This window comes from Halictus rubicundus, unplaced genomic scaffold (genome assembly GCF_050948215.1).
Source record: "Halictus rubicundus isolate RS-2024b unplaced genomic scaffold, iyHalRubi1_principal scaffold0052, whole genome shotgun sequence".
Taxonomy (NCBI): Eukaryota; Metazoa; Arthropoda; class Insecta; order Hymenoptera; family Halictidae; genus Halictus; species Halictus rubicundus.
Genome location: NW_027488593.1, coordinates 710,865 through 729,126, shown reverse-complemented (window position 1 = coordinate 729,126; position 18,262 = coordinate 710,865). Strand labels below are relative to the sequence as shown.

Here is an 18,262-nt window from a genome sequence, read left to right as displayed (position 1 = left end):
TTGCGTCATCCCCCCCCCCGCTACCATCAAATGTGACTTGGCGACGCTTGAACCTACCCCATTGATTCCGTTGGTGCACCAACGTTCCGTTGGTCTTTCGCTGTTGATTTGTTTATCTGTGTATACTGAAATATGTGTTGTATTTTTTAAACAATTTTTTTAATTTTTTCGGTATAGCCACCTACGATGTTCAAAAGTAACCCCCGAATCAAATTGATTTGTAGTCACACCGTGCCGAACAAAAAATTACGATAAAATTCATGGATATTCTACTTACTAGCATACATGAGTGAGATTTTTTTCCGAATTTTAGGTGGAAAAATCGATTTTTACACAAATCCGAAAGCATAAAATGCCCGATTTTATATCAAACTCCTCGGTTGACCCCCTTATAAGTTTCAGAGATACCGGTTTTATAAAAATTCAGTAGTTGGATATTATTGAAACAGTTGTTTTTAATTCTTTTCAGAATTTTTGTAAATTGCATGAAAATGAATTTTTTCGTTGCCTTCTTTCCTGTTTACAAGCGTATTATGAGATAATAAACGTTTTTATATTCGGAAAAATAATGCACAAACTTAAAAATGCAATATAAAATATTTTATTTGCCCTATGTTTCAATATATCAACATGACTCCCAACAGTTTCGTCATTTTGAAAATAATATCTAACTACTGAATTTTTAGAAAACCGGTATTTCTAAAACTTTGTAACAGACCTGGCCGCGCCAGGCGCCGTTCTCCGCGACGCCGAGAAGCCGAACGTTAACCCGAGCCGCTAGCGTATATTCTGTCCGCGGAATTATAACCGCGAGTGGTGCCGAAGTATCCGCGCGAGTAGGTAGTCTATGCCGGTTCTAACTCAATAAGCGAGAGTGGTCATTTTCTAGCGGGGTGGGGGGGGGGGGGGTAATCGCGCGGGGCGTGGCGTCATCGCTGCCTTATCGGGCGGGGCGTGACGTTATCGCTGCCTTATCATTTCCGCCGGCGACCATTATGCCGTCGGCCATTTTTATTATATTTGGCGTTATCGCTGCCTTATCATTTCCGCCGGCGACCATTATGCCGTCGGCCATTTTTATTATATTTGGCGGGAGATTGTTTAACTCTTGCCGTCGGCCATTTTTATTATATTTGGCGGGAGATTGTTTAGCTCTTGCCGTCGGCCATTTTTATTATATTTGGCGTTATCGCTGCCTTATCATTTCCGCCGGCGGCCATTATGCCGTCGGCCATTTTTATTATATTTGGCGGGAGATTGTTTAGCTCTTGCGGACGGCCATTTTTCTCGACCGCCATTTTTATTATAGTATTTGGACGGGAGATAGAGAGACTGTTTCTCTCGCTCTTACGTCTTCTTACCGCACAGCCATTTATTCGCTCTGGCCGCCGGCCACTTTTATTATATTTGGTCGACCATTTTTATTATGCCAGCGACCATTTTTATTATATTTGACCGGTCATTTTTATTATATTTGACCGGTCATTTTTATTATATTTGGCGGGAGATAGAGAGACTGTTTCTCTCTCGCTCTTGCATCTTCTTACTAATTTTCGCGAGATGACGTCTCTCGTAGAACCACATCCTTTTGCAATCGCGTCAACGGTTTTTCATTATCACGTGTCAACGGTTTTTTCATTATCACAATGTTTTTAGACCACTTCCTTACGCTATTTATGTTTTGTATGTGTGTATGTGTGTGAATGTATTTTTTCATAATATTACGTATGTGTAAGTGGCAATGAATACGAGACGTAGACGCGAAATTGGAATTGTCTCGGGCGATTCACCATGAAGTTTGCAGAGGTGCCCTCCTTACAAGCTTTAGCCGTGACAAAGTTATTCGAGCGCGATATTCGAAATTACTCCAAGGTGTATCAACGGATTTTCGATCGATATTTTCGCCTTCTATCGTGCAATATTTATTGTGTTTTTCGCGTAAAATTTCCATTCACCGGTGTTCCATACGTAACAGCTTTCGCGTATAAACCGTTGGATTTGTTGCATGAAGTGAGAAACGAGTATATAGATCTTTTACAAGTGTTTGTTTTCTTAAAACCTAAATGGAGATTGAGGGCATACTTGGACAAGGCAGTGCGTCGATATCGTAGAACCGATTACGTTTACGAGGGAACGCTATCATTGAATGAACGTTCCATGCCTCTTATCATCTTAACTCCTCCTTTCTTACCGATCAGAAAACGTAAATTATTTTTAACGGATGACGAGGACGAGGACATCGACTACTACCACTATGATAACAACAACAACAACAACAACAACGACGAGTAAAAATGGCAGTTTTATCATTGAAAAACTTGGCTTGGGTTCACGTTTTAAATTTGTATTTGAACGGTAGTTTCTCCGACGAGGAGCCTCGGAAAACGTTGATAGAACGGTTAATGCGAATCGACGCGACGAGTCGCATATGTTTTTTCTACACGAAAAGATTTAGCCAAGTCGTGGCACCATGGCCCGCGATCGATTCACCGTCAAAGATATTGAATATCCTCGAAACGGGCGAACGACGCATCGTGGTGCCGGTTGGATACGAAGTATAATCGTATTTCTGAGAACTGGAAATTTAACGGATGAGGTGAAATTAAAGCTTGAAAAATTGTTTCGTTAGAACTATTAGATTTATATACGTTAGATTTATTAATAATATCATAAACACCAGCACCGCACATAATTGGTTACATGAAAAAGACCACATCCATCGGCATCGCAACTCTCTGTCTTTTCACACTGTCGTTCGAACATTACTCTCTCACTCAGTTCTCTCTCTCTCACTCACTCTGCGCGCGCAATCGCACTCGGCGCGCGCAATCGCACGTGGAAGCATGTATTTATGCATATATTCTAACACACCTCCTTAAATCATGCTTCATAACTCTAGTAATATCTATTGATTTCAAACAATTATCGTACTTTTTTCCTTCACTAAACAATATTTAGTGCATTTCTAAATGTTTCGAACTTACTTCTTCCAAGTGCTTTAGTTAAAATATCTGCAATGTTATTGTCTGAATTTACCTTAATAATCTCTATGATACCTTTTTCACAACACTCGTTTACAAAATGATAGTGGACTTCAATGTACTTTGAGTTCTTTGTTAAGTTACCAAATTTAGCGATTGCAATGGCTCCAGCATTATCTTCATACACTTTAACTAGTTTTCGTACTTCTACTTTAAAGTCTTTTAATAAATTTAAAATTACTCTAATTTCACTGACCGAGTCAGATAATGCTACGTATTCTGCTGCCGTCGATGATTTTGTAACACTACCCTGCTTCCTCGATTTCCAGTATATTACGTTTCCAAAAATTCTTATGACATATCCTGTTGTAGATTTCCTATCTGACTTATCTCCTGCCCAGTCGGCATCCACAAAGCAGTCTAGAATATCCGCATTTACATTTCTTCGATACGTTAATTGTAAGTCTCTCGTCAGGTACAAATATTTTAATATTCTTAACGCGTATTTATAATGTGATTCCTCATAACAGTTTTGGAACCTACTAAGATAGTTCACACTGTAACTTACATCTATTCTTGTACTCGTGCTTACATACAGTAATGCTCCAATCAAATTTCTATAATTCAAGTTTGTTGTTTCTGACTTTGCGGGTTGTAAACTTAAATTTTGCTCCATAGGAGTACAATATAGCTTAGATTCTACCACGCCATACTTCCTAGCTATTGATTCTATATACTCCTTTTGGTTTAATGTCATTTCACCTTTCGTGCAATCATAATTAATATTAATTCCTAGGTACTTCTTAACTTCACCCACGTCGCTCATACAAAATCTCTTTGACAGCTTAGTTTTTATCTCTTGTAATCCTTCGCTATTTTTCCCGCAAATCAGTAAATCATCTACAAACAATATTAAATAAATTTCTTCATTTTTTTCATACTTCACATACGAACAGTAATCATTTTCACTTCTCACAAATCCTAGTTCTTTTATATAGTTGTCAAAGCACTCACACCATGCTCTTGGGCTCTCTCTTAAACCATACAGGGCCTTATTCAATCTACAAACTCTTCCAGTATTATCGTCGTATCCTACGGGTTGTTTTACATATACTTCCGATTTTACTAAGCCATTAAGGAATGCTGTTTCCACGTCTAATTGTAATATTTTCAAATTATTTTGACAGCAAAATGAAAGTAATAATTTTAGGGTTTGTACCCTAGCTACTGGTGAATACAAGTCTTCTAAAATTTCTGATTGTTGGAATCCGCGTACAACAAGTCTCGCTTTCTTTCTATTTTCTGCTTTGTTTGTGAACACCCACTTAAAATCTAATACTTTAATATTTTCTTTTCTCTCAACTAGCTTCCAAGTTTTATTCTTATTTAAACAATTTATCTCTCTATCCATAGCTTCCTTCCATAAATCATACTCATCACTTTGTAATACCTCATTATAGTTTGACGGAATTTCTGCATTGACTACATTTACATAAATGCATCTTGTGTTCACTAAACCAGCACTATAAAATTCCGGCTTTCTCTTTTCTCTTTCTGATCTTCTTAAACCAACTTTATTTTCATTTATTTCTTCGCTTAATTTGCTTTGGCCCTTTTCCTGACTCTTTTCAAGATCCTTATTCTTGGTATTTTCTACAGATACGTCAGAGTCAGAATTTTCACTCTCATCTATCACACTGCATTCTTTATCATCATTACAACTTTCGTCGTCATCTCCTCTGAATCCAACTAAATTTCCACTATCTTCTACGACATCAACATGTCGAGCTATAATGATTTTTCCATTAATTAACACTCTATAACCAACATTTTCGTACCCTAATAGAATCCCTACATCTGCTTTTCTATCCCATTTGGAATGTCTCTTTTCTTCTGGTACTCTAACGAAAACTTTACTGCCTAATAATTTTAGATTGCTTACATCGGGTTTTTTACTGAAAAATATTTCAAACGGTGTCTTGTTCTCAATTGTACTTTTGGTAAAAGTTCTATTTCTCAAATAAGTCGCAGTTCTGACAACTTCCGGCCAATATCTGATATTAACATTAGCTTCAGACATTAAGCATCTCGCAGAATTCATAATTGTTCTGTTTAGTTTTTCTGCCACACCATTTAACTCGTGAACATAAGGTGGACAAGGTTCAATTATGATTCCTCTCTTGTTAGCTATTTCATAAATATACTTATTCATATATTCTTTTCCATTATCACACCTTAATTTTTTTATTCTTTTTCCGGTTAGGTTCTCAACTTTATTTATATAATTCTCAAAACAATCGTAAACTTCGTTTTTCGACTTGATTGTATAAACTACTGCCAGTTTACTATAATCGTCAACCAAACTAAAAAAGTATTTTGAACCATCATAACCTATATTTTTATGTGGCCCGTTTAAATCAGAATGAACTAATTCTAATATTTCTTTTGCTCTCGTTCTATTATTTTTAAATGGTAAATTGTGCATTTTATTTTGCAAGCATGTACCACATTTGAGATCAACCGATTCTAATTCTCTAGGTAAACCGTCGACTAATCTATTCTTACACATATGATCCAAATAATTAAAATTAATATGCCCTAACATTCTGTGTAATTTTTCTTTCTGAGTCATTTTGTTAACCTCAGAATTGTAGTTTACTTTTTCTTCAATAAAGCTACTCATTTTATACAAACCATTTTCCTTTTGAGCTATTCCTATCAACTTGTCCCTCTCATTATAAATTTCTGCAGTTTGACCAATGCAGATTACCCTATTTTTATCAGTTACTTTCGCAAAACTTATCAAATTCTTATCCATATTCTTCACATAGAATACATCATGTATCGTTATTTCTATTTCTCTTTCATTCATCATGAAATATGTTCTCACCTTACCAACTTTAGTGCCTTTTAGTATTCTACCATCTCCTACTCTAACATTAATTGGAATTTTCAAAATTACAAATTCACTATAATAAGTATCATCGTTAATAATATGGTCTGTACAACCACTATCTAAGATCCAATCTATTCTTTTGAAATTACAATTATAAATTTTAATACTTTTCTTCTTGTAATTATTATGCATAATCTGTGTCAAAAATGAGCCTGTATCACTAAAGTTTTCGCGGTAACTATATCTCGCATCATACTCTTCATATACGTTGTCATCGCTGCGCTGATGCCAGCCTCTGCCCCTGTTGTTGAAATTCCGTCGGGGATAGCCTCTGCCTCTGAAGTTGCCTCGTGCTGACTGCTGTTGTTGGTATTGTTGCTGCGGCGATGGCGTCAGCTGATCACGAGCACCTCCTCTCTTGTAGACCCTGGTTCCGCTTGGTCCGCTCCTTCCAGCTCCTCTGCGCCATGGATTTCTACAACTTTTGATTTTATGGCCTGATTTTCCACAGCCATAGCACGTCACATCCAGTTTGTTTTCAGCTTTAAATACGCTAGCTTTCTTTTTATTCGAGTCACTTTTAATTTGCTCGTCCCACATTTTAATTTTATTTTTTAAAAATTCACAATTTTTATCCTCCTCTTTCATGGCATCTATCAAATCACCAACATAACTCAGTGAGTCCGGTAATGTTCTCAGCATATAATTTAATTTCTCTTTCTCATTCACTTTTCCACCAGCACTTTTTAACTCATTTATTGTTTTTTCGAACTCCGTGAAAAATGTGCTTGAATCTTCAAAATCCTTTAATTTTATTTTTTCTAATTTATTTCTTATACAAATCTGCAGCGCTGTTGATTCTCTTATGTAAAGCTGATCGAACTTCTTCAAGATGCCAAATGCTGTATTTTCATCTCCCACAAATTCCAGCTGATCATTGGTTATGTTGCCGTATATGTAATTCATCGCTTTTAAGTTTAACTCGTCCCAATCATTTTGATTTTCTGTGTCCTGTCTCTTTCTAGTTGCTGCTGCTTCACATTTCTTCCATTTTAAAAACAGTAGCAACCTTTTCTTCCAAATATTGTAATCTCTCCCATCAAATACTGGAATTCCTATGTCTTCGGTTTTCGGCATATCGGTAGCTTCTAATTTTATCTCGATTTTTATTTTGTAAACCTTGCTTTTGATGATCAAAACTTCTTTAAGTATTTTCAGGAATTGTCTTCTCAAGTGGTTTCTGATCTCCCTATTTAGATCTATATTTGACTCGTCCTTTTCAGTTTTCAATTTGTTTATTTCATTTCCCATCAAATCATCTCTGGTATCGTGTGCACTTCGAATAAATCATTTGCCTCGTGTTCACTTAACCTCTCGCGACACGTGCTCTCATAACCTCTTCGGCCACGTGCTCGATCCCTTCTTTTTCATCCACGTACATCCGAGTTATATTTATTTCACTTTTCACTCGAAAACCACGGACTGCTACCATATTAGATTTATATACGTTAGATTTATTAATAATATCATAAACACCAGCACCGCACATAATTGGTTACATGAAAAAGACCACATCCATCGGCATCGCAACTCTCTGTCTTTTCACACTGTCGTTCGAACATTACTCTCTCACTCAGTTCTCTCTCTCTCTCACTCACTCTGCGCGCGCAATCGCACTCGGCGCGCGCAATCGCACGTGGAAGCATGTATTTATGCATATATTCTGACAAGAACAAAAAAGAAAATGGAGGGGAACAAGATGATTCGGATTTTAAAAAATGCGTTAAAGTACCTGACACACATGTCAATGATTATTAAAACTATCGATGAGTATCGCGAATGGAGCAGATCGTATATGGAATGTTTGCAATACTGTACGAGATATTTGTCATGTGCGAAGGACGAACTGTCGGTGGGCGTGAAATTTAGCTTAACATCGGTGATGTGTCGTATGAAAAGTTTGATCGTATCGTTGGGCCACCGTTTTTCACGCGTTGGAAGAGGTTTATACGACAGGAGTCGCGTCGGCGGGAGCGCAACGTCTCTTCGTTGGGAGGAAGTCGAGTCAGCGTTTCGAGATCGCATATCGACCGGTCTCGTTATCAACGTTGAGCACATCGATCCTCGTCAGTTTTTGCAACATGCGAAGCGGATGATTACGAGACGCGTTACGGAATCTCTGAACAAACATTCATCGTTGAAAGTGAACATTACGTTGGAGGCGGAATTTGTGTTGCGCGATACGGTTTCAGTGAAAAGTTTCGGTACGCGAAATTTCCCTCTGTTTCGAACGAGTGATTTACGCTGCTGGTATCTGAAAGACGTTATGCCAACGATTCTGACATCGATGGGGGAGTTTCAAGAACGCGACAGCGGGTGGGCGCTATCGAAGATACTGCATCTAATAGTGAATTGCAACAAGTACCAGCCGTTGCAAGCCGGTTGCAACGTCTCTGTACCTCGAGAGATACAACTGAAGAGAGCGATCGTCAACGTGAAGAGTAACGACGAGGCCTGTTTCTTTTGGGCAGTCGTGGCGGGTCTCTATCCGGTCGAGAAAAACTCGGAGCGTTTTTCTTCTTATCCACATTACCGCACGGTGCTTCGAACCGAAGGATTTCAACTGCCTATGTCGTTTAAGGATATTCGAAAATTTGAACGGGTAAACGACGTTTCCGTGAACGTGTTCGAATGGGTTCGCAAGAAGTGTGGGGCGCTTCATCTGACTGAGAAGAAGCGGAGCAAGCACGCCAATTTGTTGCTTCTACGGGGGAGGAATGATTCGCGCCATCATTACACGTGCATAAGAAATTTGTCGCGATTGGTTTCGTCGCAGCTTAGCAAGGATAGCCATCGCATGTATATTTGCGACCGGTAAGTTGAGAGCATTTTTTTTTCCTTTTCCAGTTAAAGACCATGGTATATTTTTTTCCTTCTCAGATGCTTACAATATTTCCCGTCGCAAGAGAGATTAGACGCTCATACGGTCGATTGCGAACGAATGAACGAATGCGCTCTGACGCTTCCGACCTCGGACCAACTACGCGTACAAAGAACGGGCGCCGTTCGTTATTTACGCCGATTTGGAATGTTTGCTGGAGAAACATGAAGGACAGAGCCGCGGGGCGCGCACGCAGTATCAACATCACCACGCGTTCAGTATTGGTTATTACATGCATTGTGGATACAATGCTTCCCTGTGCGAGTATCGGGCTTGTTCCAGAGAAGAGGGATGCTCGACATGGTTCGCGACAAAGTTGCGCGAGTTAAGTTGTAAATTACAGAAGATACTTGATAAAAACGTGTCGATGAGGACATTGACCGAAGCAGAAAAATTAGATTTTCTTACAGCCACGTGTTGCCACGTATGTGAAAAACCGTTCAACGACTGCGACGAAAAAGTGCATGATCATTGTCATATCACGGGCGCATATCGCGGTCCGGCGCATAACGCTTGTAATTTGAATTATCAATCTTCGTACGTGATACCAGTGGTTTTCCACAATTTGTCCGGTTACGACGCGCATTTTATCATTAAGGAATTGGCAAACGCGTTCAAGGGGAAGATAGACGTGTTACCGCTGACGAAAGAGCGGTACATCTCGTTCACGAAACACGTTGAGAACGACGGGGGGATGGGAAGAGATTACAGGAAGTTGATAAAGTTTCGATTCATCGATTCATTCAAATTCCTGAATTCTAGTCTGGACAAGTTATCCTCGTATTTGGACAAGAGTAAATTGCGCGTCGTACGAGGCGAATTTGCACATCTTTCCGACAGCGATTTCAATCTTTTAACGAGAAAAGGCGTTTTTCCGTACGACTATCTAACGTCGTACGATAAACTAAAAGAGGAGCGATTGCCGCCGCGCGAAGCATTTTACAATCGGTTATGTACCAGCGAGATATCGGACACCGATTATCTTCACGCGAATACGGTTTGGTCTCGTTTCGCTATAAAGACGTTGGGACAGTACAGCGATTTGTATTTAAAATTGGACGTACTGTTGCTGGCAGATGTTTTTGAAAATTTCCGCGAAGACTGTCTCGAGAACTATAAACTCGATCCGGCGCATTATTACACGCTCCCCGGTTTCGCGTGGGACGTGATGTTAAAAATGACAAAGATCGAACTGGATCTGTTCACCGACGTGGACATGCTATTGTTCGTGGAGCGTGGAATACGCGGTGGACTGAGTCAATGTTCTCACAGGTATGCGCGTGCCAATAACAAGTATTTACCGACGTACGATTCGAGCGAGCCTTCCACCTATCTAATGTATTTCGACGTTAATAATTTATACGGTTGGGCCATGTCGCAACCTCTGCCACACAGCGGTTTTCGCTGGGTGGACGAACGGGCGCATATAGATAATTTTAACGTTGAATCTATTCCAATCGACAGTCCCGTAGGATACATTTTGGAGGTGGATTTAGAGTATCCGCGCGAAATTCATGACGCTCACGCGGATCTTCCGTTTTGCCCGAGTCACGACAAGGCGACGGCCGGCTCGAGTCAAAGGAAGTTGCTGGCAACGCTTCGCGATAAGGAGCGATACGTTCTGCATTATCGATATCTGCAGCAAAGTTTGCGACGCGGTTTGAAATTAGGGAAAATTTATCGAATTTTAGAGTTTCGACAGTCTCGATGGCTGTGCAGCTACATCGATTTGAACACTAAATTACGCACCAACGCGAACAACGATTTTTCAAAAAATTTGTTCAAGCTAATGAATAACGCGGTGTTCGGAAAGACTATGGAGAACGTTCGGAATCACGCGAGCGTGAAATTACTCTCTCGGTGGGACGGTCGACACGGTGTCGAAAGATTGGTAGCTAGACCGAATTTTCACAGTTGCACGGTGTTCTCGGAGGATTTCGTTGCGATTCAACTGAAAAAAACGAATATTAAATTTTATAAACCCGTATACATAGGCATGTCCGTATTGGATATATCTAAATGCTGTTTGTACGACTTTCATTATGGCTATATGTATCCAAATTTAAAAGAAAACTGTAAGATTTTATACACGGACACGGACAGCTTGATATACGAGATCGTTTGCGACGACGCGTATGAGCTGTTGAAACGCGATATCAATCGATACGACACGAGCAATTATGCTGAGAACAACGTGTACGGCGTCCCGATCGCGAACAAAAAGATGCTGGGTTTGATGAAGGACGAGAACGGTGGCAAAATTATGACGGAATTCGTAGGACTTCGCTCGAAAATGTACGCGACTCGCGTGCGCGACAGCGAGGACGCGTGCTGTGAAACCAAAAAGATAAAAGGCATTAGAACGAATGCCACGGCTAGGGATATAAGTTTCAAAGACTATATCGAGTGCCTTCATAATTATACGGAGAAAAGTGTTAGCAATAATCGTATAATGTCCGTACAGCATCAGGTGTATTCGGTATCCGAAATGAAATTGGCGCTGAGTCCGTACGACGATAAACGATACATTTGCAATAATTTGATCAACACTCTTCCTTGGGGTCATTATAGTATCAACGATGACGTTGATTTCCTATGAAAATAGGAAGTGGTGAAACTATTAGCACGAAGGTCGTTGCAACTGCGTTCTGATTGGAGGAGGGGGACAACTTCCTTTTGAAAAAGGAAGCGGTGAAGCCGTTAGCGAAAAGACCGTTGCAACTGTAGAAATATCAATTATTTTTATCGGTTAAGGAAGTGATAAGGCGATTAAGGTATTGTACAAAACGAGGTGTTTCGAGCGTTACGCTTCAGAAAGTATCACACCCGCGGAGCAGTACATAGTCACGATGCGTCGCAACCAACCGAGCATGGACGAGACGAGAGCCGCCATAGTGGCGAAAAGGCGAAGAAACGTAGTGTAAGTATAGTGAAGATAAAACAGAAAAAAAGTGAATACGTTCAACTTTTTAAAAATATAAAATTGATTGCAGGATTTTTCCACGATCGTCGCGGACACTGCTACCACCACCACCACCACAATCATCACAGTCCTCGTTGGTGACGAGTAGTTCACCAGGTACGAGGATTCTCACCCGAAGATATTCGCTTGCCGGAAATTACTTTAAATGGCTGGAAATTGGCGTGTGCGTCAACGTGGATATTGCTACCGAACTGGTTATTGGAGATAACCGAGGAAACGAAATTGTGATCCCTCAGAACGCATGGATGGAGCTGATGCGTACAAAGGGGTGTTTGAACAACATGCTGTCATCGGCGAAAAACGTGGCACAGCAACAACAACAACAACAAGGAGAACAATATGTAAAGATCGGCGAAAATTTATCATTACGTATAGGGGACCTCGACGGGACGTATCTCATAAAATTATCGAGTCCAACAGTAGCATTGTACGTGACTGAGAACACCATGCAGAATTTGTATAATCTGGAGTTTTGCGTGCAAAATATGTATACGCGGTTATTAGACCAAGTTCCCATGGTCATAGAAAAATTCGTAAATTTTGCTGTTGCGGCGCAAACCGTCCCCGTCCGGAACCTATCTTTCGATCGGAGTTCGCTGATCGAGTGCGAACTGGTGGCTTTTTGCGTGGACGCGATCGAAGCGCATAGGCGGAATTAAATAATTTTAGAAAATATTGTGTGTGTGTGTGTGCGCGCGCGATGTTTTTTTCCATGCAACGTTTCATCGTGGTACGACGAAAAATGGTGGGATGTTTGATTTTCTGGCATAACGCGATGAAATCTATAAACGCATAGCGGTTTACCCGTGTATTCTGGAATAAACTAGAATCAATTCTAGTTTCTTCCAGAACACACGGGTAAACCTCTGTGTTAATAGATTCAACGCGTCGTGTTGAGAAAATCGAACATCCTGTCATATTTCGAAAAAGCGAGAGATGTTTTTCCATGCAACGTTTCGGCAACGGACGTTGAAAAGAGGTTATACGTTTAAAAGTGAGTCGGATCGGCTACGTTAAAAATCACAGTCAGATAAACTTTCGAGGATTTGATTTAAATCGTTGAACACTCCAAATCTCGACTTGAAAGAAATTGCGGATGTCGGTAAATTCCAACATTTTGAAGACGGTATGAACAATATGCAAGTATCAGTCAAAAAATATATTGATATTAGAAACAATAGAAAGCTTGCATATAAAACCATGAGTCTGGTTGGTTATACGAAATGAGTAATGGGGCCCATCAGTAATTTCGCGTAGCCAATCCGACTCACGGCTTTATGCAAGCTTTCTATTGGCTGTAACGTCAATATATTCTTTAACGAATACTCCTATATTGTCCATACTCCTCTTCTAGATGCAGGAATTTGCCGGCATTCGTAAATTCTTACAAGTTGGCTTTGGAGCGTTCAACGATCTAATCCAATCCTCGAAAGTTTCATCCATCTGTGTTTTAACATAACCGATCCAACTCACTTTTTAATATGACCTCTTTTCAACGTCCGTTGTGGAAAAACATCTATGATTTCGCGCGCAACGTGTATTCCTTCAAATTTAAATAATGTATGTGTGAGATGATGTTTTTTCTCATAAATAAAACTATTGTCTTTTTCATATGTCTCAATAATTATTTTTATTCGATAAGATAATTTTTATACAAGCAGTTTCAGACAATTTTTCGAACGATATTCGTCAATGGGTTGTATTCCATGATGCAGTCGTGTATTATCAAACAGTAGGCGGTCGTTGATGGAGGGACATCGGCTCGACATTCGAATTCGATTCGTACATCGATCGTGGCGTTTTTAAGCGCTTCGTTTTGACGGGAACAATGGAGAACGACGAGTGGGGCATACTTTAGAAAATTCGCGACGTCGAGTAGCGCTTCGTCGTTTCCATAGTACGATTCTTGGGATTTCGCATACATATCGTAGAGCAACGCGTATTTACCTTTCTCGAAATCGATGTTTAAATCATCGTACGGATAGGTTTCCGAGTTCAAGTAAAGTCGAATATTGGCTAACTGACAATGATCGAATCGCGTAACCGTTTTCATTAAGCTGTTCCGTCGATCGGTTTGCAAAGCGAATATCACGTATCGCGGTTTTTCCATTTGCGGAGCTGTTTTTATCGCCCATGTATGCTTCGTGGTTGCTTGCAGTAGAGGATACTCGTACAGATCCCACGATCGGAAGCTCATGCCGATCGACCTGTCACTGTCTAGGATACGTAACATTGATAGTTTATGTATTTCGTCCAGCGTGACGTGTGGCATTCGCCATTGAATTTTGTACAGATCTAGAACGGGCTTCGCGTTGTCGGAAGAGCCGCGCAACGCGTTCGCGTCGGTACGCGAGCGTATCAGAATCAACTCGTGTCGAGCATTTATTACGACGCGTTTGTAGTCTTCGCAGAAGCCCAATAACATGCTCATAGGTACGCAAAAATTGAAATTGATCGCCGCCGTGGCCGTGGCCGTTGGCTTCGAATCGTCGTTGCCGTACAACCACCCTGCATTGGACAACGCGTTGCTTCTCGTCTTGGACAGACTCGCATAATTCTTCAGGGTCGTGGTTGTACCAGGATTTCTGGACCGATCGATTTCCACTCCGTTCAATTCGTAGCGTATTTCCTCGAACATGAACGGGACGGCATTGTTGTCGAGACTCGCCGTGTCGATGCGAGATTCTCCGGTCGGTAATTCGAGTTTTCCTGGTAAACTAAGTTTTCCCTCGACGTATAAGAAGCTTCTGCAGGGAAGCGTGTACAGATCTTGCTGTTGAATAGGTATCCTTATCTCATCGTTGTTTCCGAACGTTGTGTTGGCATAGGGATTGTACGTGTGCAGCTCGATCTTCGTTATACGATTGTCAAAGATCGGCGCTTTGGAGATGCCCAAAATGTCCTCGAACATGGTTCTCTCTGCCTCACTCACTGTTTAACGACGAATTCCAAAGATCGTAGATACCGTGCGTTCTCCGCGGTTAATTTCTTGCGAATCGACGCGTTTTCCTTCACGATTAGTTTCCTACGAATCGATGCGCTCTCGTCCTCGTTCAACGTGTGAAATGCCGTATTGTTATGAATTAGCATTGCTTCGTCGAACGTGTAGTCGCACCGTGATTTCTTCGCCTCGAAAATCAATCAAACGTCCGGATTGGTCAACTATACGAATCGTTAAATCGTCGATTACTCGCGCGACGATCGGAAGGTAAATGACTCGCGCGGGCGTTTCCGATAATTTATACCCCGGCGGTACCTGAGGCGCGAACTCGTGTATCGTGTGAACGAGTTTGCCATTGTCGTACGATCCGGTGGTTACGTTGCATTCCACTCGAATGATATTCACGTTGACAATGTTCACGGGAGCGTCCGACGTGTGCCACGCGTTCGGCGATAGAACGCGGTTCGTGGAAAATCCTAGGATGGATCCTACGCTGCGAGGCTTCTCGAAATTTATCCGATACCTACTAACGATTTCGCTTTTCATGGTATTGTTGTTCGCCCGTAGTATCAGCGGATATTCGTTATCGGGGGACGATTCGCTGACATTTTTGGGAGGACGAGGATATCGCGCGCGTATCTCGCGTCTCAGGTACTTGTTGATCGCCTCTAATTCGTACGAACCGTCCGGAATAACGATCTCCTCGTCCTTCTCGCCAAAGTAGAATCGATTGTTCCCGATGTTGGCGCTGATGTTCGGTATCGTGTAATAAGTTTGCAAGTTGAGCAATCCCAGCTCGTACTCGCCGTTGCTCAGATCTATGGGGGGAAAGTACTTGGACGACAATGTGCTGCTTCTTCCCGACAACGTGAACGTAAGCGACTTTTTCCCATCCATCGGATGTGGCGGCGGCGGCGGCGGAGAGGAGTTCGAGGAAATTTAAGTTTCTCGAAGAAATTTCACGCACAATTGTCCACACCGGCTTTCGTCGTAGTTCTGAAAACGTTCGTGATTATACGAGATCGTCGCGTTCGATCCGAAGTAACTAATCAACTCGATCGGCGGACGAAGATTGCCTAAACTATCGAAATAGTCGACGCGCGAGCCGCGTTTCACGTACGCGACCCAATGCGTTCCCGGCCCGCGACTATCGTCAAGATTAACGATACCTCGCTCGTTTATCCAAGGTCGCGTCGGTAAATTGTCGCGCATGAAAACTCCACGAAAATGTGGCAATGCTTTACAGATGGCGGTTAATTCGATATCTGTCGTTGTCGCGTCGTCTTTCTTAGAGTTTTTTTTTTTCTTAGCTCTCCTCAAGCCTTTCCCATGCCTGTACGGTGCGAGACGCACCCCGCGGCCCTCCATGGCGCGATTGTGTCGCCGGGCTTCCTCCAATTGTTTCTTCGCGGTTTTCGCGGCGTTTATCGCTTTGACTACCCCCGCAGCGCCACCTGTTAATGCTCCTATAGCCGACAAAGCGGGCAACAGCAGCGGTAGAAAACCACCGCGTTTGGCGGTCGGGAGAATTCGCATTTTCTTCTTCTGCTTCTGCTTCTTCTCCTGCCGTCGTCTCCGCTGTCCCCTCAGACCCATACCTAATTTCGTTTTAGCTTTCATGGCGGTCAACACGGCGGCCGCGGCGACTTTTTCTCCGAACCTCGCGTCTTTGGTCGCTATACGCTGGAGCGCTCGATCCGCTAAAACGTTATCTGCCGCGTGACGATCGTCGAGATCTTTGCGCCGCGAATACGCTACGTCGTGTTCGCGACAGGCCGCATCCAAAGGATTGACTCCCCTATCGCCGCGGGCTAATCGCTTACGCAGTTTCGTACCAGGACCGCAGAACTGATAACCGGGGATGTGCAATTCGATCGGCAACGCGTCTACAGCTCTGTTGAAGAGTCCCTTGCCCGCAGTAGTAGTACACGGACGACGTTTCGCACGCATAGACTATTTTCCAGTCCCACCTTTAAAAATAGATTTTTTCGCAGGGAGGGAGGGGAACAACGAATGATACCGAAGGCGTTCGTGCTCTGGTATAAATACTACACGCCCCTCCCCTCCATCAAATTGATCGGAGTATGCGTTTCGTGAGACAATCTTTAAATATTCGTGTTGTTCCAACGTGTCACGGCGAGCTTGCCGACGACGACGACGACGACGAGACGATGAGAAAACATGGCTCGTTGCTACCTCGCGACGTACGATGCGTGATAAGCGGACCATCGGGATGCGGTAAAACGAACGTTATGATCAGCCTGCTCGAGAGCGCGAACGGACTACGATTCGCGAATGTTTACGTGTACTCGAAATCGTTGAATCAGTCAAAGTATCGATACTTGGACAAACTGTTCTCGTCCATGGGGGAGGACATCGGCTACTTCGCTTTCGCCGACAACGCCGATGTAATCCCTCCCGCGGAAGCGCTGCCCAATTCGATATTCATCTTCGACGACGTGGCGTGCGACGAACAGGATATAATGAGAGAGTATTTCGCGATGGGTAGACATTCTCGCGTCGATTGCTTCTACCTGGGTCAGCCGTACGCGAGAATACCTAAACATTTGATTCGCGACAACGCCAATTTGTTGATTCTGTTCAAACAAGATGTTACGAACCTGCAACACGTTCATCGGGATCACGTAAACACCGATATGTCGTTCGAAACGTTCTGCGCGTTGTGCGCGAATTGCTGGCGAAAAAAGTATGGATTTCTCGTAATAGATAAAGACAGTCCTGTGAACGGTGGTCGTTATAGACGCGGATTTAACGAGTTTGTCGTACTGTAACGCTCACAGTTGCTCGGTAAGAGTCGAGAAAGTTGCATCGTGTGTGCTGATTGTAAATCTCTCTCTGGAGAACGATATGTCCTCGAAGGACGGTGCGAACAAGAAGCAACGAGCTTCGATCGCGAAAGAAATAGCAAAGACCGGTGATATTATACGTAAAAAGTATCGCGCGTTGAAACTTGGAAAAATGGCCACCGAGACGAATTTGCAAACGACTTTACGGCCAATCGTTGAACCGTTGAAACAGCTGATACAAAATACTGCTCCTACTACTACAGAATCAACCGATGATGCGCTCTCGAGTATCATGGAAACACCTGCAACCGCGAAAAAACGAGGACTTGAATTAAATAAGAAGAAGGGGAAGAAGGGGACGAAGAAGAAGAGAACGAGCGACGAAGCTGATTTAACGCCACTACCACCGAGACATCTGAAGAAAAAAATTAGTTTTTTCGAGGAGGATGATGATGATGATGATGAAGATGTTAACGAAGATGAAGATGAACCGATGGTACAGCAGCAGCAGCATATCTTCGAGTCGCCCGCAACGAGCGCGGTATCTTTGGAATCGTCGATGCGTAATATTTTTGAGGATCCGGAAACTCATCGGGAGGAAAGCGAACATCTGTCCGAGAATCTCGGACCTTTGGCGCGTGAATACTTGCATAAATTTTTTACCGGGCCGACGAAAAATTCCGACAGCGTGTACGGAGTGTATCTCCGAGATG

General features: G+C 42.3%; 3 protein-coding genes across 3 annotated transcripts; 2 read left to right on the top strand and 1 right to left on the bottom strand.

Annotated features, from left to right (window-relative positions):
- The first annotated feature begins 8,203 nt into the window (after positions 1-8,203).
- On the top strand, positions 8,204-10,551 carry LOC143363510 (uncharacterized). The gene is made up of 4 exons (XM_076804082.1): positions 8,204-8,751; positions 8,818-8,923; positions 8,994-10,409; positions 10,510-10,551. Exons 1-4 carry the CDS (start codon positions 8,204-8,206, stop codon positions 10,549-10,551), a joined length of 2,112 nt encoding a protein of 703 aa, XP_076660197.1.
- An 83-nt stretch (positions 10,552-10,634) lies between these two features.
- On the top strand, positions 10,635-11,417 carry LOC143363509 (uncharacterized). The gene has a single exon (XM_076804081.1). It carries the CDS (start codon positions 10,635-10,637, stop codon positions 11,415-11,417), a length of 783 nt encoding a protein of 260 aa, XP_076660196.1.
- A 2,047-nt stretch (positions 11,418-13,464) lies between these two features.
- Positions 13,465-14,712, bottom strand: LOC143363508 (uncharacterized). Its single transcript, XM_076804080.1, has one exon. The coding sequence runs from the start codon at positions 14,710-14,712 to the stop codon at positions 13,465-13,467; it is 1,248 nt and encodes a 415-aa protein (XP_076660195.1).
- Between the last annotated feature and the right edge of the window lie 3,550 nt (positions 14,713-18,262).

Bases quoted from the DNA above. Each gene is read 5' to 3' on its own strand.
- LOC143363510 (XM_076804082.1), top strand. From the start codon at position 8,204: ATGCCAACGATTCTGACATCGATGGGGGAGTTTCAAGAACGCGACAGC. The intron at 8,924-8,993 runs GTACAAAGAACG...CATGAAGGACAG, and splicing joins CGACCTCGGACCAACTACGC to AGCCGCGGGGCGCGCACGCA. The intron at 10,410-10,509 runs GCAACGCTTCGC...ATCGAATTTTAG, and splicing joins CGAGTCAAAGGAAGTTGCTG to AGTTTCGACAGTCTCGATGG.
- LOC143363509 (XM_076804081.1), top strand. From the start codon at position 10,635: ATGGAGAACGTTCGGAATCACGCGAGCGTGAAATTACTCTCTCGGTGG.
- LOC143363508 (XM_076804080.1), bottom strand. From the start codon at position 14,712: ATGTTCGAGGACATTTTGGGCATCTCCAAAGCGCCGATCTTTGACAAT.